The following is a 19,629-nucleotide window of genomic DNA, read 5'->3' as shown; positions in this document are numbered from 1 at the left end:
AACTTGAATTGATTGTATATTTTGTGGGCAAAACGCGGCAGCCAATTGTGCACAGTAGCGTCCCACAAACAGTTATGCATTGAGTGACCAAATTATTATTATTTTTGAAGGAATTATTACCCCCGGAAAAGCAATCGACTAATAACCGTGTTCCAACTTGCTGCTAGGTGAATGGAGTAAGGAAATGTGCCCCTCCAGGCCCTCTGGCTTGTGAGGCGAGCGCTCTAACCACTAAGCTACATGGTGCCTTTATTGCTCTAGAACACAGTTGGCTGGAAATCTCTACCAGATAAGCATCCAAAACACGGACAACCGAACTGATATGGTTTTCACTGTTGGTTTTGTTTGCTTCCTGAATCCATCTTATTCTCGTCCATAACATGCAAATTAACAAGCAAAGCACCATGCAAACACCACAGCCTGATCACTCGCCTGCCTGTCAGATTGGCTGGACATTTTCGCAGATGCACATTATCGCTTCCAAATATCACTCCAATATATACTATAATCCTTGTATTTGACACAGTGACTTATCACATCGTCGAGACAACTCAAACATCCATTCACAGGACTTTACTGTGAAATATAAATATTTACTGTTATTTAGTAACTAGCTAAATATTAAATAAACTTTAGATTGATTTCCAGCACAGAAACAGGCCATTTGGCCCGGCTAGTCCATCCTGGTGTTTGTACTCCATCTACTCCACTCTCCATCCACTCCTTACTCCCTCCTTTCTTCCTTGTGTGTCTATCTCACTTCGTCTAAAATGCAACTTATTTAGATCCCATAGTAACTACCTTATGGAGTCCTGAAGCGTAATGGTTAGAGCACTCGACTCACAAGCGAGAGACCTGGGTTTGATTCCGCAGGGCGAAACGTTGGACAAGTTTCCTTACTCCACACACCTGTTTACCTAGCAGTAAGTAGGAACCCAGTTGTTAGCCGATTGGCGGTTTGCTTTTCCGGGGGTAATAATCCTTGCATTTGATACAGCGCCTTACCACGTCTTCGAGACATCTCAAAGCGCTTCACCAAATACACTGTAAAATGAATCGACTGTGTATTTTGTGGGCGAAACGCGGCAGCCAATTGCGCACAGCAGTATCCCACAAACAGTGGTGGATTGAAACTCACAACATTTTGAGCCAGAGGTGAAAGAGTTGCAGACTGCATCAGGCTGACACCACCACAGAGTGCTGGAGAGTGAGTCACTGTAATCGCTGGGGATTGCCGCATGGGATAGGCACCTTTAAGCCACACCGACACCTCCAACCTTGTTACTTCCCACCTGAAACATTGAGTTTATTGAGTCATCTGCCCAGTATATCTCTGGCTATTTTTAGCCCATTGTGGTGGAAGAAAAACCAAATGATTATTAGTACAATGGGGGGAGGGGAAATAATGTTGGAGATTATTGCAATGGCTAGGGTCAAACTGTGGGTTTGAGTGCACAGGAATAAGCCGCTTCAAATGAGTTGTATTCAAATTAAATCTCTGGGCTATTTGCCTGAGGCCTTAGTTCAGCTAAAGGGAATGCAGTTTAATCTCTGTGTAGGTTGATACTAAGAATGAGCTCCCGGTCTTGGCTAACGGTTAGACTGAGCTCCCAATCCAGTGCAGTACTGGGCACCAAGGATGCCATCTTTCAGATGAGACGTTCGTTAAATTGAGGTCCAATCCTCGATGCTCCAGGTCTTGCAATCCTTCAGTTTCAGCATCGATGTCTGTCACTCGTCTGAAAGGGTGGGACTCTTGTTCTCTGCTGTTGAGGGGGTGGGGGTGGGGTACGGGAGGGAGGGGGGTCTGCCAAGAGGGGGAAGAATTCTAAGATGGAATAAGGGGAGGGAAAACCTAGGTCAACACAGCTTTAAGGTCTCTTGATTCTGGTTCCCATAGAGACCACATTACAGCCTGGCACTAGGCTGGCTTGGGCTCTTATATAATTAGTGTAATTAGAGCAGCCCAGAGTGTCACACGAGCCCCAGACGCTGACACAAAGGCGGCTTTCAGGCCTTCGCTTTCCTTTAGACCCTTTCTTTTTAAAAACAATATTTCTGTAAGTTAATCTTACATTCAGTGGGAGCCCCTGTGGATTTAGGGCTGTGAAGGAAATTGGTGAAGTGTTAAATGTCCTATGTTGCTTTGCACTACAGGCCTCGTAACATCTGAGCTACCGGCCTTTGACTTGATAGGTGTTTAGCTCCTCGTGTTGGGCCAAGTGGCCAATCTTTGCTTTATTTAATTATTTATTTTTGTTAATCCTTGTCAGCACAGCAAAGATCCCTCTTCACTGCCCCACCAGCACAAGGATAGTTTAGATAGATGAACAAGAGGCCAGTTTGACCAGTGGATGGTCAAAACAACAATGTTGTCCGCATCCTCACCTGGTCCAAAGGCCCATCGCCCAAGGCCTCGCCAGGCTCCATTGACTCTTTGTCTCTCAGCGGATTGATTTCAAGGTCCACACCCTCGCGTACAAGTTCCCTGCCCTACTCGCACCACAATCTGTCTACGTTCAAGTCTTGCCTTAAAACCTATCTCCTTGACCACACCTCTCCATTTCCCCCAGCGCCACATTTGTCCCCACTGTCATGTGCTATGAGATGTTATTCGAGGTGAAAGTTTCTATATAAAGACACGTTGTTGTTGAGCGGATATTTTGTTGTGGGGTTTGGAATGTTTCTGTGGGAAGCGATCGTGTTAATGTGACAGATTTCTCTGCAATGACTTGGCTGTTGACGTATTGTCAAGTGCCTCCCTATTGAGGCCCTGCCTAGATCTCTACCAAAACACAGTGCTGACATTTACCAGATTGATTCACCTCGCCTCAATTATCCGTCATTGTCACTGGAAGCAGCCACACCTCCCTATGTATGTGCTCAGTGAATCCACCTGAAGGAGGAGGAGGTGAATGTAGTATCGAAATGTCACAATCCGTCCTAGACATCATTCCCTGACATAGCACAGTGAGAGGACATAGTGAGCATAGCACACAAGCCTAACAGTGGGTGAGTCCCGTACCATCCATGCGGGTAAATTATAAGATTAATTCTTTGAGAGTATCGTGTGTCACTTTGATTCGCAATATAAAATGCAGGTTGGATGGAGGTCACTGTGTATCCCAGGATTTTGTGATGCCTTGACCTGGATGGGACGATATGCCAGGTTATGTGAGGTCTGACCTCCTGCTTGCTGGGCTGGTGTATACACTGTCTGATACGGTACCTGTGATGGTGTATTAAAGGAGGGGAGTAAAGATTGGAGGTGAGACATGTGTGTGGCTACAGGTTTTTGTGAATCGCAGGGGTTCGGAGTCTGAGAACATGGTGTTTGTGTTGGTATGGATCAATACCAGTTTGGTTGAGCCCTGTACACGAGTCTCTCTTTGTTTATGGGTCTCACTCTTTCCAGGATGACTGAGCTTCCCCAACACCCCCTGTCAATCTCTGCTGCGCATTCTGCTGTTTCCTGTTTGCTATCCGGCCCATTGACATTTGCACCAGCTGATGAATGCGCTGAATGCCAGAGTTAGTGGACGTGACACGAATGGTTAAGCGAGTCCGAAGCAAGGTGAACCAGGAAGTAGGACATTTTAATGAGTTAACCTTTCCTCAGACGCCAAACAGGCCTGCCGATAATCTTTCCTATCTTTGGGTTCAAAGCAATGAAGGCAATCGGCAAGTTTGAAAGTCGATGACTTCTTGCCTCTGATAATAGAAGGCTAACAACAAGGGGATGGAATATTAACCATTAGCCATCAGAGATTTTGAAAATGTTCCGTCACACGGGAGGGTGTGAAAATTTGAATCACAGGAGGCCGTGGGTGGCAGGTTAATGTGGGTGTGTAACAGGGAGACGGGTGTATAATTTGTGGATGAAAATGTATTGAAAACGTTTGCCTGAAAGGGTGGTGGAAGCCGATTCGAAAACAACTTTTAAGAGACAATAAGATAATTATTTGGGGAGGACAAGTTTGCAGGCAATGGGGAGAGAGCGGGGGAACGGGATTGATTTGGATAGCTCTTTAAGAACCGGCACAAACACGATGTGCTGAATGGCCTCCTTCTGTGCTGTATGATTCTATGAAAAGGGATGAAGAAAATGTGGGGAAATAGGATTAAAACCTTTGTCACAATCTAATAATTTGCCAGGTTGGAGTTGACAGGCTGAATGGCCTGTTCCTTTGTTCCCAGTGTAAATTTCCTCCTGCAATCCACAGCCATGAAAAACCCAATTTACTTTACCTTCACCGAATCACGACTTCTACCTTCTCTAAGTCTCACACTTGGTGCTGTTTCTTTAAAGCCCTACATCTGATCCATGACTCTCTGACCCCAATCTTGTCCCTAATGCAGCCAAAACCCTCACTCGCTCACTTGTCTCTCCCTCCTCGCCGGCGTCCCTTGCTTGACTCCCTCACAAGCCCCAGCTCACACAGAGCTCCAATAGCCCCTGTCCTTTTCCACACGAGGCTCCTTGTTCCGATCATCCCTGTCTTCCCCAGGATCAACTGGCTCCCCGTCCTCCAGCAGATCGACCCCCACTGTCGTCTCCCTCCTGTCCCTCGCCCCCTCTGGCCCACCACCTTTCACTGATTCACTTCTAGCCACTACTCTCCAGAACTCCCTCCAGAAATCCCTCCGCCTCGCTAAACGCTACCTCTGTTTCTTTCCAACCCTGTGTGCAATTAGCTGCTGCATTCCGTACAGTCACTACAGTTTACAGTATATATGCTGTGAAGCACTTTAAGACATCTCAATGACATGATAAGGCTCTACATTAAATACAAGGGTTATTATTATTATTACCTTCATATCTGTCATTCCCCTCCCTGATCTGCGCCACTACATTAGTTGGTCTCTTTCAGAAGTCCTTTTATTTGAACAGCGCTATACTCAGTAAATAAACATCTTTGAGTGGCGTTGAGTGTGGTTCTGCTTTGAAAGCGGAGTTTCCACTCCAGTCGTGGAGGAAGAAACCTGCAGAAGCCACCGCTGACCTGCATCAAGTGCTTTATTGCTGTCCACAGGAAGTCGAGGCCCTCATGTTAATAGGTTTCCTTTTCACTGGGCGGTTGGAATTCCGAACCTGAATTGGTGGAAGGGTCTGGCTGCTGGTGACTTCCTGCCTGTTGAATGCAATTTGCGCTGAATCCTTGGGTAAAGGCGCATGAGAATCACACCCAGCTGTGTCCTTCCTCCAAGTCACCGGCAACTTCTCTTTGCAATTTCATTCGATGACACTGTCCCTTCTCGGTCAGAAGGTTTTAAGTTCAAGCCTCGCGTTGGGACTTGAGCTCACGGTCCAGGCTCACACTCCAGCACAGGTGAGAACACAGCACGGTGATGGCTTTCCAGAAAACAAACTGTAAAGTCTCTCCGCACCTCCCTGGCCCAGCACAGTGTCCCAAATGTTAGTTGTATAAGAGCCCACCCTTGTCCTAAGTCTTTGAGTCAAGGAGGAGGCACGGCTGTTGGCCGTTCACCAGGACTTAAACCCATCGAGTCTTGTGCTCCGAGACACTAACCCGCGTGAACTATCTAAATGCAAGTTCCTGTTGTTGATCCATTGGGTAGGGGTTAAAGCTGGTGGAAGCTTTGTGCATTGTCGCCCACTTTCGCGTCGCTGAATGTTTCATCAATCGAGCTTTTCCGATCCACTTCACGTTGATTAAACGTAAATAATTTTCCACACAAATATCCCACGTTTGCAACTTCCATTGACCCAAAACACTGTCTCGCCTTCTAGTGCAGTCACATTATATTGTGCCGCCACCTGGTGACACACACGGGCCCTGCAGCGTTGGGCTTTGCATTTAAACCTGGAACCATCGAAATTTACAGCACAGAAGAAGCCCATTTGCCCTGTGTGATACCAATGCTTTGGGGATTTTTTTCTCTTTACGTATTAAAAATATTCCTAGTTGTACCCAGTGGAGTCCTGCAGTGTATTGGTTAGAGCGCTCGCCTCGAAAGCGAGAGGACCTGGGTTCAATTCCCGGTCAGGACGAAAACTTAGGCAAGTTTCCTTACTTCATACGCCTCTGTTTACCTAGCAGTAAGTAGGAACCTGGTTGTTTATTGATCGGTGGATCGCTTTCCGGGGGTAATAATACCTTTTAAAAAAAATGTGTTTACTCAATCAATGACTGGGAAGCTGTGGAGGGCAATTGCCTGCTGCGTTTCGCCCACAAAATATACAGTCAATTCACTTTACAGTATATTCTCAACAACATAGAATCTTACAGCACAGAAGGAGGCCATTCGGCCCATCGTGCCTGTGAAGGCTCTTTGATAGAGCTATCCAACTAGACCTACTTGCAAGTGCCTTGCAAATTTTTCCTATTCAAGTAGCTGTCCAATTCCCTTTTGAAAGCTATTATTGAATCTGCTTCCATCAGCCTTTCAGGCCGTGCGTTCCAAGTGGTAACAACTCGCTGGGGGAAATAAAAAGGAAGTGGTACTGTATCAAATGCGAGGATTATTATTATTATTGAAGCAATCCTGTTATCAGCATTGTTATCTCTTCTTCTAGGTTCTGACTTTGCTGAGGGGACTGCGACGGCAGGGATGATGGCTGCCTGAGGCGACCTGCCATGGCCACGCAAGTGGAAGGGAAACCGGCAACACTCCTGAGCGACAGCCCCAACGAGACCAAATCTCCACGGACTCACATGAGCCCTCTTTCGGATGCCAGCAATAAAGCGTTTGAACCATCCTGCCCCCTCATCTTAGAGAATGATAACAAACTGAGTAGGACTTTTAGTTTCTTGACTAGACCCACAGCGGGCCCCAAACCACGGCTATCTCCCAAACCATTCAGTCTGGAACCATCCGCGTTCTACGAAACAGGAGGGAAGATGAAGCCACCTTTCATAGACCCTCTGCCCATCAGTCTTGGCTCTAAGTCTTTGCTGCCCGAGAAGCTGACTGGAGAGTCAGGCATCCGACACACAGCTGCCAAATCTGTACCAAGTGGAACTGTGTCTTCATTGCTGTCTTCCTTTGGCCAAAGGACTTCATCGGGATCTGACGCCAGCCACTTCTTCAGGCCATTGGATTCTCAGGATAAAGAGGAAACGTTGCTGCTCAAGTCTTATTCTTCGCCCAAGTCCATGGTAGTTTCACGCTCGGAAACTGGAGGGCTCGCGGAGCAGAAGGACGAACAACCCAAAAGCGAGCCAATCGCGTTAGTCATTTTAGAAAAGTCTGATGTTCAGAGGTTGAAATCGAAGCAACCGAGTGAATGGGAGAAAGAGAGTGGACAAAGGACCAGGGGGGATTCTCCATTAGATCAAGAGTCCCAAGGGACCCCTAGATCTTTAATCCTCTCCAGACCATCCGCACTTTCCAGAAAGCACAGTCCAAGTACAAGTCAAGGACCCGGAACCTCAAAATACCCCTCTAAAGCTGCTTCATTGGCTTTTCTAGGAATGTCTGAACGGGTCACAGAGGAAGATAAGGGCAAAACGGATAAAGAAACAGATGCTAATGAGATCCCAGTGCCCTCCAGGACTGGCATGAGGAAATCTAGACCCTTGGCGACTTGGCTTCCAGGAACCACGAATGACCAGAAGTCCGTCTCCCCTCCAGAAACCATTGTGAACCTCGATGATAAGACAGGTTCTGTCCGTCACGAAAAAACCTGGCTTAAGAAACCCAGGCCCCTGCCGATGGACCTCACGGCACGTTTTGAAGCTGTAGGACCCGGTGGTCACAGAAAAACTGTAGCCTTGTCGGAGGACAGCAAGGAAAATGTTCCCGTAGTCAAGAGCACCAGTGGGCTGGCCTCAGACTCGAGACGCGAGGTACGTGAGCTGATGCTTCAACAAGAGGAGCCTCCAGGGGAGACTGACAAATGGGCTGTGACTCCTTTGAATGACCGCAGAGATAGCGATGCTCAGAATTGCACTGGTAAAAAAAAACTCACTAATGTCCCCAAAACTGAGAACAATGCGAAGGACACCAAAGGGCTGAGGCTGAATGGGAGGGAAGACCCAGAGAAACTGACCTCCAGAGAAGAAATATTTGGGTTTGAAAACGACCTCAAAATCCCTGCAGATGTCAGGGACAAACTAGAAGAATCTACTACCTCATTCAAAGCTGACATTGACATGTTGAGAACTGACCAACAAATGACTTGGACCAGGAGAGAACCGGAGAAAGAGAGTTCGAGCCACGAGCGAGAGGATGAAGGGTCCTCTTTCTCCTCTGATGATAGAAGGAAACGGGAGGGTAGCCGAACCCCGGGGTCTGGGGGGATCATCAAGAGTCGGATCAGCCTGCTGCTGGATTCCGCCAGCTCCCCACCAAAAACATCGGATTCTCCGCAGACTGGCTCCGAGAAGGAAAAGCTGAACATTGGCATCAGGAAGCGAATCCAAACCTTCGCCGTGGAGAAGAGCGAGGCCAAAATAGATGAACGCAGAGCTTCCCAACGGCGTTCGTTCCAGCCCAGACCGCTGTCCACGGGCATCACCAAAAGGTTTGTCAAAGCGCTTCACGGAACTATGTGTGCGTTCGGCTGTCAATTCCATGTCCAGAGCTTTGCTGTGTCACTGGGCTCACACTTCTGAGTGCTTTTGGAGTGATTTTTGTGGTTTTCTTCTTTCCGATTTATCCTCTCTCTTCTCTGCAAAGGTACTTGACTCATTTTTCCTTCCACGTGTGTCAGTTGTTCTGTGGGTACGGCGTTCGTTCAATTGGGCATGATTCGCACGTGAGCCTTGAGGGTGGTTGTTCACCTATCAGGGTATTACAGGAGAGTCTGGTCCTGTCTTAATGTGCAGAGGTCACCAAATGGAATCAAGAGCACGAACTGTGTCTGATCACTACCTGTCTGATCACTTCCTGTCTGATCACCCTCCGATAGCCTTAACCCTGTTGTGGGCACTGAGCCCAGTTGTAGCCTTCTGCTCTCCTGGGTATGATCAGAGAGCTCACAGATTGGGGATTGAATTGTTGACCGGTTTTGTCTTATTTCCCAGTTTTCCAGCCTCCTGTCCGATCTCACAGGGTCGGGTCTGGACTCACTAAAGTGGCTCGCTTAACGATGTCCTGAACAAACTTTCCTGCAGGTTTCTGACTGAAGCAGCTGATGAGGACGATGAAAAGCAAATGGAACGAGCCAACTCCACGTATCAGGAACATCCAGCCTCAAGCAGGCCCGAGCGGGAGCGAGCCAGAGAGAAGCCAGGAAAACGCAACCAGGTAATCGGCCGTATTGTACTTTGCTGCTTAGAAACTAAAACCTCAGGTGTCAGTTTGGCTCAGTTGGTAACGCTTGTTTTCTGGGACGGAAGATCAGGAGCTCGGAATCTCTCGGTTGGTTTTGGAGGACCCCCTCATCCTGAGGTTATTTTAAACTCAACCCTCCCTTCCTGCCTCAGCTGGACAAAAACAACTGCAGAGCAGTGTGGAGTAACAGGACAACAACAGCAACAACAAATTGCATTTATATTTATCATGACTTCGAGATGTCCCAAAGCGCTTCACAGAATATACGGTAAAGTGTCGTGGCTATGTGTCTTGTGAGCGAAATGCGACAGCCAATTGCGCACAGCAGTGTCCCACAAACAGTTATAAAATTATAACATTTTATAGAATCTTATGAAATGTTCTGTGTATTCCAGGCGCAGACCGAGCCCTTGCACACCCTGGATCCCTACGAGGAGTTTGTCTGGAGGAGGCGAGGGTCTGTGGGGGGAATGAGCAGAGGGATCGGGGATGAGAAAATGACCCCGGAGAAGATGGGTGTAAAAAGCAGCTTCACCAGAGAGCGGGAGAGGAGGGGGGACGGGCTGGACCGAGACATCCCATTCACTGTGGTTTCTGTGTCTCGAGTGGATACTGACTGCTCGGAGCAGAAGCCGGCCAGCAGCTGGACCTCTGACTCGGACTCCAGTGTAAAGGCTGTGAGGGTCTCGCTGATTGACAACCACATTGAGCGTCACAAAGTGCCGGAGCCCCAGCGCTCGGAGCCAGCCCTGCCCTCGCTGCACAGTGACGCTGATCAGAACAGAGGCACAGGGAGGGATATACACTCGAGAGTCAAGGCTCACACTTCAGAGAAAGCCACAGAGGTTAAACGCCGGGAGAGGGAGAGCCATAAAGAGAGGCTTTCTGAGTCTGATGCTGCCCCCGTAGAGAGGAAGAAAGGTCCAATCATTGAGGAGAAGTGTGCCGTGCAGGTGTCTGAGGAAAGACATGCTCAAGCCCCGCAGCCAAAGGTTTCTGACCTGCTCTCGTTAATGAACGTTGGCGAAATTGAAGCGAAGGTGGATATCTTGCAAACGCTGAGTGAGAAGGCCATAAGTTGCTCCCTCCCAACCTGCGAGGACAAGGCTATACCCCTCAGGAGCAGGAGGTCCCGTCCCCCAGTGGAGCAAAGCCACAACGAGGACCTCTCCGATAGGAGGAGACCGTTGAAGTTTCTGCTTCACGCTGAGCCCATCACGATCCTGGAGAAAAATACCGAAGTGAAGCCCGACCCCATTGGAACTGGCCAACGCAAGAGAGAGGACGTGAGAACGGTCAACCCAGTCTCGGACTCTGGAAGGAGCCGGTTAGAGAAGACCTCACTTGGTTCTCACAGCGGGCTGGACGTGGGGGCCAGCAGCGGGCCCAAGGAGATCCCCAGGGGTGAGGAGGTGTTGGGAGCCTCGGGGTTGTTCATCACAAAAGGGGGAAAAGACATCGAAATGTGGAAAGAGCCGCAGGTTTCCTTGTCAGGTGATGGGACCACGAAACTGGGGGTCCCAAGGGAGGGGGCGGAGAGGAGGACAAGGAAGAAAAGCCCCTCTTCGGAATCCAGGTCGACGATCTTCGCAGTAACGGGGCAAATGGCCGAGTACATGGCTGAGGCTCAACCTCGTGCGGCCAAGCGAGCCGATGACTTGTTCGCCATTGCTAGCCGACCGGGCGAGAGACGGAGAGATAATTACCCGGAGGAAAACTCGGTGAAATCCATCGAGAAAAGCCCCAAACTTGCGTCCCGGGAAGGAACCAGGAAAACGCTGCTGTCAGAAGAGTTCCTGGACAGGGACGAGGCTGGGAGTGAGGACGCTGCTGTCGTGCTCCGAGTCCCGAGAGCTTCCAAACGCACCGAGACGTCTGAGCCTCAGGACAAGGTGAGGAAAACTCGAAGTGCTAAGGACCGTCACCGACACACGGTGGTGGATCTCGACGCCTTGATGATGGAGTACAGGAAGGAGAAGACCAAACAGGAAGAAGCGATGAGGTCTCGGCCCAGTCAGACCAAGGACGACTTGTACCAAAGAGACTGGGAGAAACCCGGCAGCCAAAGGCTGGGAAGTAACAGGGAGCAGAGCCAGAAGGTCTCGTTCTCTTCAGATCAGCAGAACGACGGCTCAGCAACACTTCGCGACAGGGATCCGCAGAGGAACAAAGTCCTCGACCTCGATGTCCTGATGGTGGCATATAGGAAAGAAGGGCTAAACCTCAAGGAGAGAGCCGGGCAGAGCGGGGAGGCGAGGTTGGCTGAAGATGAGAAGGCTCTGCCAATAGCCCGAAAGATCTCACCGTCCGCCTCCGGTGAGATGAAGAGCTTCGCCAGGACCCAACGCAGCAGGAAACGGCTCGAGGAAGAGAGCAAAGATGACTCCAGCCTCGGCACCAGCGGAGACCAAGAGGCCAAGAGCGAGAGAAGGAGAGGCAGGCTGCCCTCGGCCTTTCCAGAAGCGAAAGTGCAACAAGAGGAGTCGGGAGAGACTGAGGTCCACGTGGGTGGTCGGAAGCCAGAGCCAAACCACACGAGGGCAAAGCACAGAGAGGAGGAGAGAAACGAGCGGGCAGCGAGGGCCAGAAAGAGCGAGCACCGGAGCGACATTCTTCACAGAGAAAGCAAACCGGAAATCCCTCTCATTGAGACCTCCTCTCAAGAGGTTCATTGGCCTGACACCAAACCTAGTCCATTGGACTGTTTGTTGGCTCCTGGCTCAAAACCAAGTCACAGTTTGCCCGGGTCGGGGAGAGGAATAAACGGCAGCTCACAGCTGGATAGTAACTGGCGATGCGTGGAAATAGATTATAGATCGGTGGAGAGTAAAGAGTCTCTCAGCTACAGCGATGAGAACCTCCTGCCCATTCACCTGCCCCACCCGGAGATCAGGAAGACGAGGCCCGTGGAAATCGGCCAACGGACCACAGACAGTCCTTCAACCCGGCAGCAGGAGGCGCTAGACATCGAGAGAGGCTGGGGAGCAAGGAGCTGCTCCCCGAGCAAGGGTACGAACCAGGTGACGGACGTCCTGTTCCGAGCGATGAAGACGACCTCGCAGAATAAGAAGGTAAGTTCGGAGCTGCTGTGTATCAGAGCGCAGGCTAAGTCCCCGAATACTTGATGAAGGGCTGTACCAAATGCAAAGATTATTAATATTATTCTTATTGACCGCTCTGCTCCGCTGTGTGTCCAGGAGGAGTCGCGTGCGGTGGATTGGGTGCCCCCCGAGACGGTCCGTACGCAGAGCCCACGCAGGAGATTGGAGGATATGCTGCAGGCCGTGGCGAGACCCCGGAGACGGATTGAGGAGGAAACGCCCTCATGGCGCAAGAAGCAGGAGCCGGTGAGGAGTGAGAAATGGTTTCTAGATTTGCTGGCAAAAATGGTGTCTGTGTTAATGAGCTCAGCGCTGTTGTGGTGAGAGTTTTGCCTAAACCATATGACTGTCTGTTGCTACGGATGCTCTAAGTGGTGCTGTGTTTGTGGAGGAGGTTTTATATGGCGCTGTGTTAGTACAGGAGTTAGTACAATGCTGGGAAGGTAGTGCTTTGCCAGAGGTGCCGTCCTTTGGATGAGACGTTAAACCGAACTCCCCGTCTGCCTGTTCAGATGTTAAAGATCCCGCGGCGCTATTCGAAAACAGAAGGGAGTTTCTTTCTCCCGATGTCCTGGTCAACAGTCCCCCAAAAATAAAATAAAGCGAGCGACTGAATAAAATTGGTCAGTCACTCCATGGCTGTTTGTGGGGACGCTGCTGTGTGCAAACTGGCTGCTGCATTTCACCCACAACATGTACAATCAATTCACTTTACAGTATGTGAAGGGCTTTGAGAGGTCTCGACTGTGCGATAAGGCGCTGTATCAAATGCAAGGATTCGGAGTTTTGTACCTGGTACTGTGTTTGTACGGGAGGTGTATATGGGGTATGTACTCGAGGTATTTGCGTGCAGTTGCCTGAACCTCACACAGAACACTGTATCTGATAGATTTATTGTCTGTGAAGTGAAGGATGCGGTCAAATCACAAAGAACTGCCAACAAAGGCCCACAGAAACCTGAGGAGGGTTAACTCAGTGTACGTATGGGTTTAATGGTTTATTAACCAACCAAGTCTATGTGGTTTGTGATTTACTTATTAATTATTATTAATAAGGGTGTTTGTTTTCTCTCAGCGTCCTGGCGAATGATCCTCTCGATTAATCATTGATTCATTTAATGTGGGACCTTGTCTCATGCAATTTAGTTGCTTTGTTTGTGCACAACTACAGTCACTACAGTTGGCAACAATTCCCTCTTTGTGATGTTTCGATGTTATACTGTAGGTGCGGTATCAAATGCAAGGATTATTTATTATGACGTTAAAGCTACTTTAGAGAGGTTGGGGAAAGGCTGTCACCTTCCTAGATTTTATTCCAGCAATGATAATGGGAACTCTCTCTTTCCTCCTGGATTGGGGTATCGAAAATAATTTGGTCACTTCAATCCACGACTGTTTGTGGCACACAGCGCTGTGCACAATTGGATGCCGTGTTTCGCCCACAAAGTACCCTTTGCAGTATATTCTGTGAAGCGCTTTGAGCCATCTCAGCGACGTGATAAAGCGCTATATCAAATACAAGGATTATCATTACCAGTGTGTCGGACCGTTTGATTTTAATGTAAAATTTGTGGATAGTACTGAGTTGGGAATGTTTTAACACGAGTCTGCGAGTGTCTGAGTGGTGACATGTTACTGTCGGCAGGTGGCAGTGTTTAACTGAGAGCCGCTATTGCCTCCCTATTACTGTGGATTCTCAGCTTCCCCCTTCTCATCCCTCTTTTCCCATCCTATTCCTTCTTATTCATTCCTGCTTTCAGACCAAGTGGTGGGACATGAAGTGATGGCTCCCTCCCTGAGCAGCTGGTCACTAACTCCATGTGTCTCTCTCGCACACACACTGGTTCACACACACTGACCCGCGCACGCGCGCACACACACTGACTCGCGTGTACACACACTGACTCGCGTGTACACACACTGACTCGCGTGTACACACACTGACTCGCGTGTACACACACTGACTCGCACAGACACTGACGTGCACACATACGCTCACACACACGCGCACTGACACACACACACACACTGACAGGCACGCACACTGACACACATGCACACACTGGCACACTGACACACGCACACACACACTGACACACACGCACGCACACACACACACTGGCACACACACTGACACACACGCACACTGACACACACGCACACACGCACACTGACACACACGCACGCACACACACACACTGACACACGCTTGCCCCACCCTGAGATGACTGATGAGGAGTGTCATTGACATTGATCCCGTTACTGTGACATCACAGAGTGTGTGGAGGGTGAGGCTGTGAGTAAATAGTTCATCAAACGACTAGTTGGCGGCAGCTCGGTAAGTAACCCAACCACACAGGGATATTACCCAGGAGAACAGGAGGCCATTCAGCCCATCGAGCCTGTTCTGCCAAATGTACTAGCAGATCTCTCAATCCCCACTGCCCTGCCTTTTCTTTCGCATACATTCTGCGAATCTCTTTGAGACGTGGCAAGGCGCTACATCGAGTTATCATCGTCCGTCACTTCACCCCCCTGGTGAGAAGAGCGCAGTATCTTGAGCCGCAGTGAGAGGGTGACTTGTGGTTGGCGATCAGAAGTGTGACATTTCAGCTTGGTTTAGCTGTGGGCAGCATCACGGCGTCACGAGCGCTCCTATACCTCAGATTATTGTTTCACGCTCGTTTCAGGACCTTCTGCCTGACTCCCGAGAGAACCTCAACCCACACCCAACCCCACCCCTCCTCCAACCGCTCCCCCCTCACTGACCCACCTCCCCTGTTCCCAGCCTCCGCGCCCACCCCTCCCTTTTCCCAGCACCTCCCCCTCTCCCTGCCCCCCGTGTGCATGTCTTGCATGTGGCGAACTGGTTTCTGTCAAGTTTGAGGAAGTCGGGCTGAAGCTGTGAGTTCCGTTACGTGTGGAGTTGGCTGGAACTGAACCGAGTTAGTTCCTGGTTGTGTGTCATGTGAACCTCTCGGCGGGAGGGGGTGGGGGCGAGGGGAAATGTTGTGAAGGGAGGGGGCGGAAAGAGAACCGCTTGTGCTGTGACCATCAGCTGCTGGCATCGCTCACTCCGTTCATTACGTGTGTGGAAGGGAGTTTGCTGACTTTGCCGCACTCTACTCTCCTTCAGCTGGGAGTGACTTGGTGCCTGAGCTGAACTATATTCTTTGAACACACAGACAGACTCACACGCTCACTCGAAATGGAATACTACTATTGTCCTGCGCTGGTTAAGGCTCTTCAGCGCCTGTGGGTAAGTGATAGCCATATTCTGTACGTTTGATTTCGTGCCTTTCCTATCGGAGGATATCTTGAACCGCTTCAGAGCGTTTTTACTGTAAAGGGTTTTGTCGGCAAACTTGGCAGCCGACTTGCGCGCAGCAACATCCCACAAACAGTCGTGGAGCGAGTGACTCATTTTATCTGGGGGATTGTCGGCCAGGACACTGGGAGAAAGTGCCTTCGCTTTTTGAGTCGCACCATGAGATCTTTAATGTCCACCTGAATAGGCACAGACAGGACCTCGGTTTAATGTCTCACCTGAAGTTCGGCACCTCCCAATACAGCGCTCCCCCAGGACTGCATTGCAGGGTCAGTCTACACTGAAAGCCCCAACGTGGGGCTTGAACCCACAAATTTGAACCCACAAAGCGCTACCACTGAGCCAGGCTGAGCCAAGACGGTTGTGCTCTGTGTGGACGGCTTCCTCACGTATAAAATTAAGTTAACATTGATGAGGCAAAGGAGTAATTGGAGTCGAGATGTAGGTGAGCCATGATCTAATGGAATGGTGGAATATGATTGAGGGGTTGAATGGCCTCCTATTCCTATGTTCCTGAGGTCTACAGCCTGTGGGGAGGAAAGGGGAGAGAGATCTCCTGGGTTTCTTTGTGGGGACAGGACAGGCTGTGTGGGTCTGCCCTGCTCTGACCTGAGTACAGTGGAAAACATATGCCTCGTACTGTTCTGCACACTTTCCTGTTGTGTTGGAAACTGTTTCTGTGTTTGCGGCGTTAAGCTCAGAGTTGGGTTTGTCTCCCGGGGACCTGCTCTGGAGACATCTTTGTTCAAGGAAAGGAGAACTGTAACTGGCAGATAGTAAGATTGTTCTCTATGTCAGCAAGAAGTGGATCAGGTTTTACTTCCTGAAATTCTTCCAATCCTTCCCCCGACACATCAAAACACTAAATATTCCTGCCCAACCCCGACTGCCTGACGTGTAAGGGAATAAAGGCTGAACCCGCCCTTGTGTGTGTGTGTGCCGTGTATGTGTGTGTACTCATATGTTTCTATGCGTCTGTATTTGCATGTATGTCTATTTGTATCTGCGTGTGTGATCTTTACTGAAAGAGGAAACCAGTCACTGGGGGCAGAGAACCTTCCCACTCAGCTCCAGTGCATATATTTGTATGATGTGTGAATATGTGTGTGTATTGGAGGGTGCATGTATATATATATATATGTATGTGTGTGTGTGAGTGAGTGGCATATGCATGAGCTGTACTGACCTGGCAGTTTGTGTCTGTCTGTGTGCATGTTGAGTTTAGGTTAGACTCTGTGCCTTTCACCTCCGGGACCTGGGCTCAAATGAAGTCTCTGCTGTCAGTCAGCTGTTAGTTGTAACAACCACAGCCTCAGCTGCTGAACCCAGAACCACAGCACAAAGCGGATTGATTCAGCATAAAAATTGCCATCGCACAGAATTGTCCAGTGTGGTTCAGTGGCAGGTGATGATCTTGGGTGGTGGATGTTGTTAGCAAATCCAGGAGAGAGGGCGAGAGCGTTGGATGGATTTGCTGCAGGATAAGGGACCTGGATCCGTTTGTTACACAAAGAAAGGCACAACTCACGACAGCATAAACCTGTGCAATTTATATACTCGCCTCAACACTTTAACCACCAAACCACTTGCAGTGGAAACTGAGCTCAAATAACTTGTACTGCATCATAGCGTGTCTGTAGTCAGTTTCCATCTGATTGCCATATCTTAGATGTTTAGTGTGGGCCAGTGAGGAGCTGATGGGGATGAACGATGGGTGTCAAGGGCTGGGGAGGATGGGGGTCAGGGGATCTGGTTTGTACACTGGCCGGACTGCACCTGCAACCTAAGTTACACCGGAAAAGAGCAACAAGACTCACGCCCATTGTGGAGGGGAGGGTGGGCGATGGTGGTGAAGGGTTAGGGCCACAGGGTCTGGCCTTTTCCCACCCTCTCGGTGACTGATATCGTGACAGGAGGTGAAGGACTGAAGGGCACTTGGCCTCAATGCAGTGGGTCTGGCAGAGTGTGTACAGCAGAGGGCACTCTGAGCATAGCTCAGCAACAAACTCATCACTGAACAGAAGCAAATCCAGTCAACAACAACTTGCATTTATATAGCGCCTTTCATGCGGGGGGGGGGGGGGGGGTGGTGGTAGGTGTGCCGTTGTGGTTCGTAAATAATCATTATGAATGATTATTTACCTTTCCTTCCTTCCCCACCTTTCCTGTATCATATTAAGTGACGCCACAGCATGATTTGCCTCCGAGCTTGATCGTAATCATTTAATTATTATAAGCCTTGAAACAGTGAACGAAACGTCTCGCCCGGACTCATTTTCCTCGTTTCCCCCCCCGGCACGATACTTGTCAATGATTTACCTGCGACGTGCTTTCAGCTGTGACAACCACGCAGGTTCTGTGTACGCGGAGCTGGTGGACACGGGGTCACTCAGTTGCACGATCGAGGTGACAGTTGTCGTGTGGGTCGCAGAGGGACAGCGATTGCACAGCGCAGCCCGTTTGTGAATGAGTAACAGGGTTGGAGAGGATAGACGGTGAGGGACTATTTTCACTGGTGGGGGAGGATGATTCGAAGACAAGAGGGAGTGAATATTTGACATCAGCAGGGTGCAAGTTAGGAAGGTTCCCTTACCCCAGAGTTATTCACTGGGGGGGAAGGGGGGCGGTATTGGAGGAGGCGATTGGAGGCATTTAAAGCGTATTCGATAAAGCACCTGCAGAGGAAGGGTATTAGAGCATATAGGGTAGGAGCAGGGAATTTGTGTCAGGATCGATGGCTTCACTGAAGAAGCAAAGGGTCTCGGAGATTCCCTATTCTCTGGCTGCTGCGAAACTGCAGCCATGAACTGGGAAAAGTTTTGTTGTGAACTCTGCGGTAACTGTAGCAACACAACAATATTACTGATGTAAGATCTGTTTATAGGCAGCTCCGTGTGTGCGTGTGTGACCTTATGTTCCCTGATTTATTTGGGAAGGTGGGGGGAGGGAGGGAGGGGGGGGAGCTCTCTCTCGCTGGCTGGTTAACTGCTCTCTCGCTCGCGCTCGCTCACTCCACAGCTTTTTTTTGTCATGCATGACCCACATTCTAAATGCAGTCTGGCTGACTCACAGCAGCCGAGCTGAAGGCTGGGAATTATGGCTGAGGTGGTAAATAAAGAGGATGGTACAGAATGTCCTCGCGGGCAGATAGTCTCGACTCTCTCTGTCTCTCAGCGGGTCAGGCAGCATCTATGGAGAGAGAGGAAGGAGGGTGAGTTAGCATTTCAGGTCTCTTGACTTTACGTCAGGAGAGTGAGGTGCTGCCATGTGCGGACGTGGCAATAACCATAGCAAGGATTCGGAAATGTGTTCCCAAGTGCGCAACCGGGGCAGAGCTACAGTGGAAGTGGAAATACCCAGGGGTCAGGAGTTTTATCCGGTTTGCCCAGCGTCCGGGGTTAACTTGCGTCCGGCTAAAGCGGATTTCACTGGATTGATATTTCAGCCCAGAATGAGAGGCTTTGGCCCGGCATATCTCTCTCTGCGTTGCTAGGTGTGACACAAACGAGAGTTTTGCACGCTGGTGCGCGGACGCAAGCTGTGCCCTAACTCAGTAGCGCGGGCCGTGGTGAACAAGCAATAACACTACACGTTCCAATGCAGCAATAATCCTCTTGTGCGTTAGAGCGCCTTTCACTTGGGCGGGAGACATCTCAAAGCACACCACACTGTAAAGAGCAGTGACTGTGTGTTGTGTCAGCAAACCCCATTGTTTCCCATTGGGTGGTGTTTGCACTGTACTTCCCCGATCTCCTCACTGGTTGATTGTCGGGGGTGGTTGGGGGGTGTTGTCTGCGTGTGAGTGTACGGGTGTCTGGGGTGGGGAAGCTTTTCTGTGACGGTTAATAGGGGGAATAAATCCACCTGCAGGAAGTCAAAGTAATTTTTTGCCTGAGGTGGGCATTTTATTTATTAGGCAAATTAGTACTTATTCCCTTCCACAGCCACGGTGAGGGAGGGG

At 49.8% G+C, this 19,629-nt stretch overlaps 1 protein-coding gene across 1 annotated transcript in view; it reads left to right on the top strand.

Moving 5' to 3' along the window:
• LOC103184067 overlaps positions 1-19,629 on the top strand; it is a 36,394-nt gene that overhangs the window by 1,225 nt on the left and 15,540 nt on the right. Inside the window, exons 2-5 of the mRNA XM_042337262.1 lie at positions 6,539-8,488; positions 9,081-9,213; positions 9,636-12,311; positions 12,438-12,587. Coding sequence (XP_042193196.1) covers positions 6,600-8,488; positions 9,081-9,213; positions 9,636-12,311; positions 12,438-12,587 — 4,848 coding nt within the window. The 5' untranslated portion in view covers positions 6,539-6,599. The remainder of the gene's footprint in view (positions 1-6,538; positions 8,489-9,080; positions 9,214-9,635; positions 12,312-12,437; positions 12,588-19,629) is intronic.

This window comes from Callorhinchus milii, unplaced genomic scaffold (assembly GCF_018977255.1).
Source record: "Callorhinchus milii isolate IMCB2004 unplaced genomic scaffold, IMCB_Cmil_1.0 Scaffold8, whole genome shotgun sequence".
In the NCBI taxonomy this organism is placed as follows: Eukaryota; Metazoa; Chordata; class Chondrichthyes; order Chimaeriformes; family Callorhinchidae; genus Callorhinchus; species Callorhinchus milii.
Note: the sequence above shows the minus strand (reverse complement) of the source record. Positions and strands in the feature narration are given on the sequence as shown.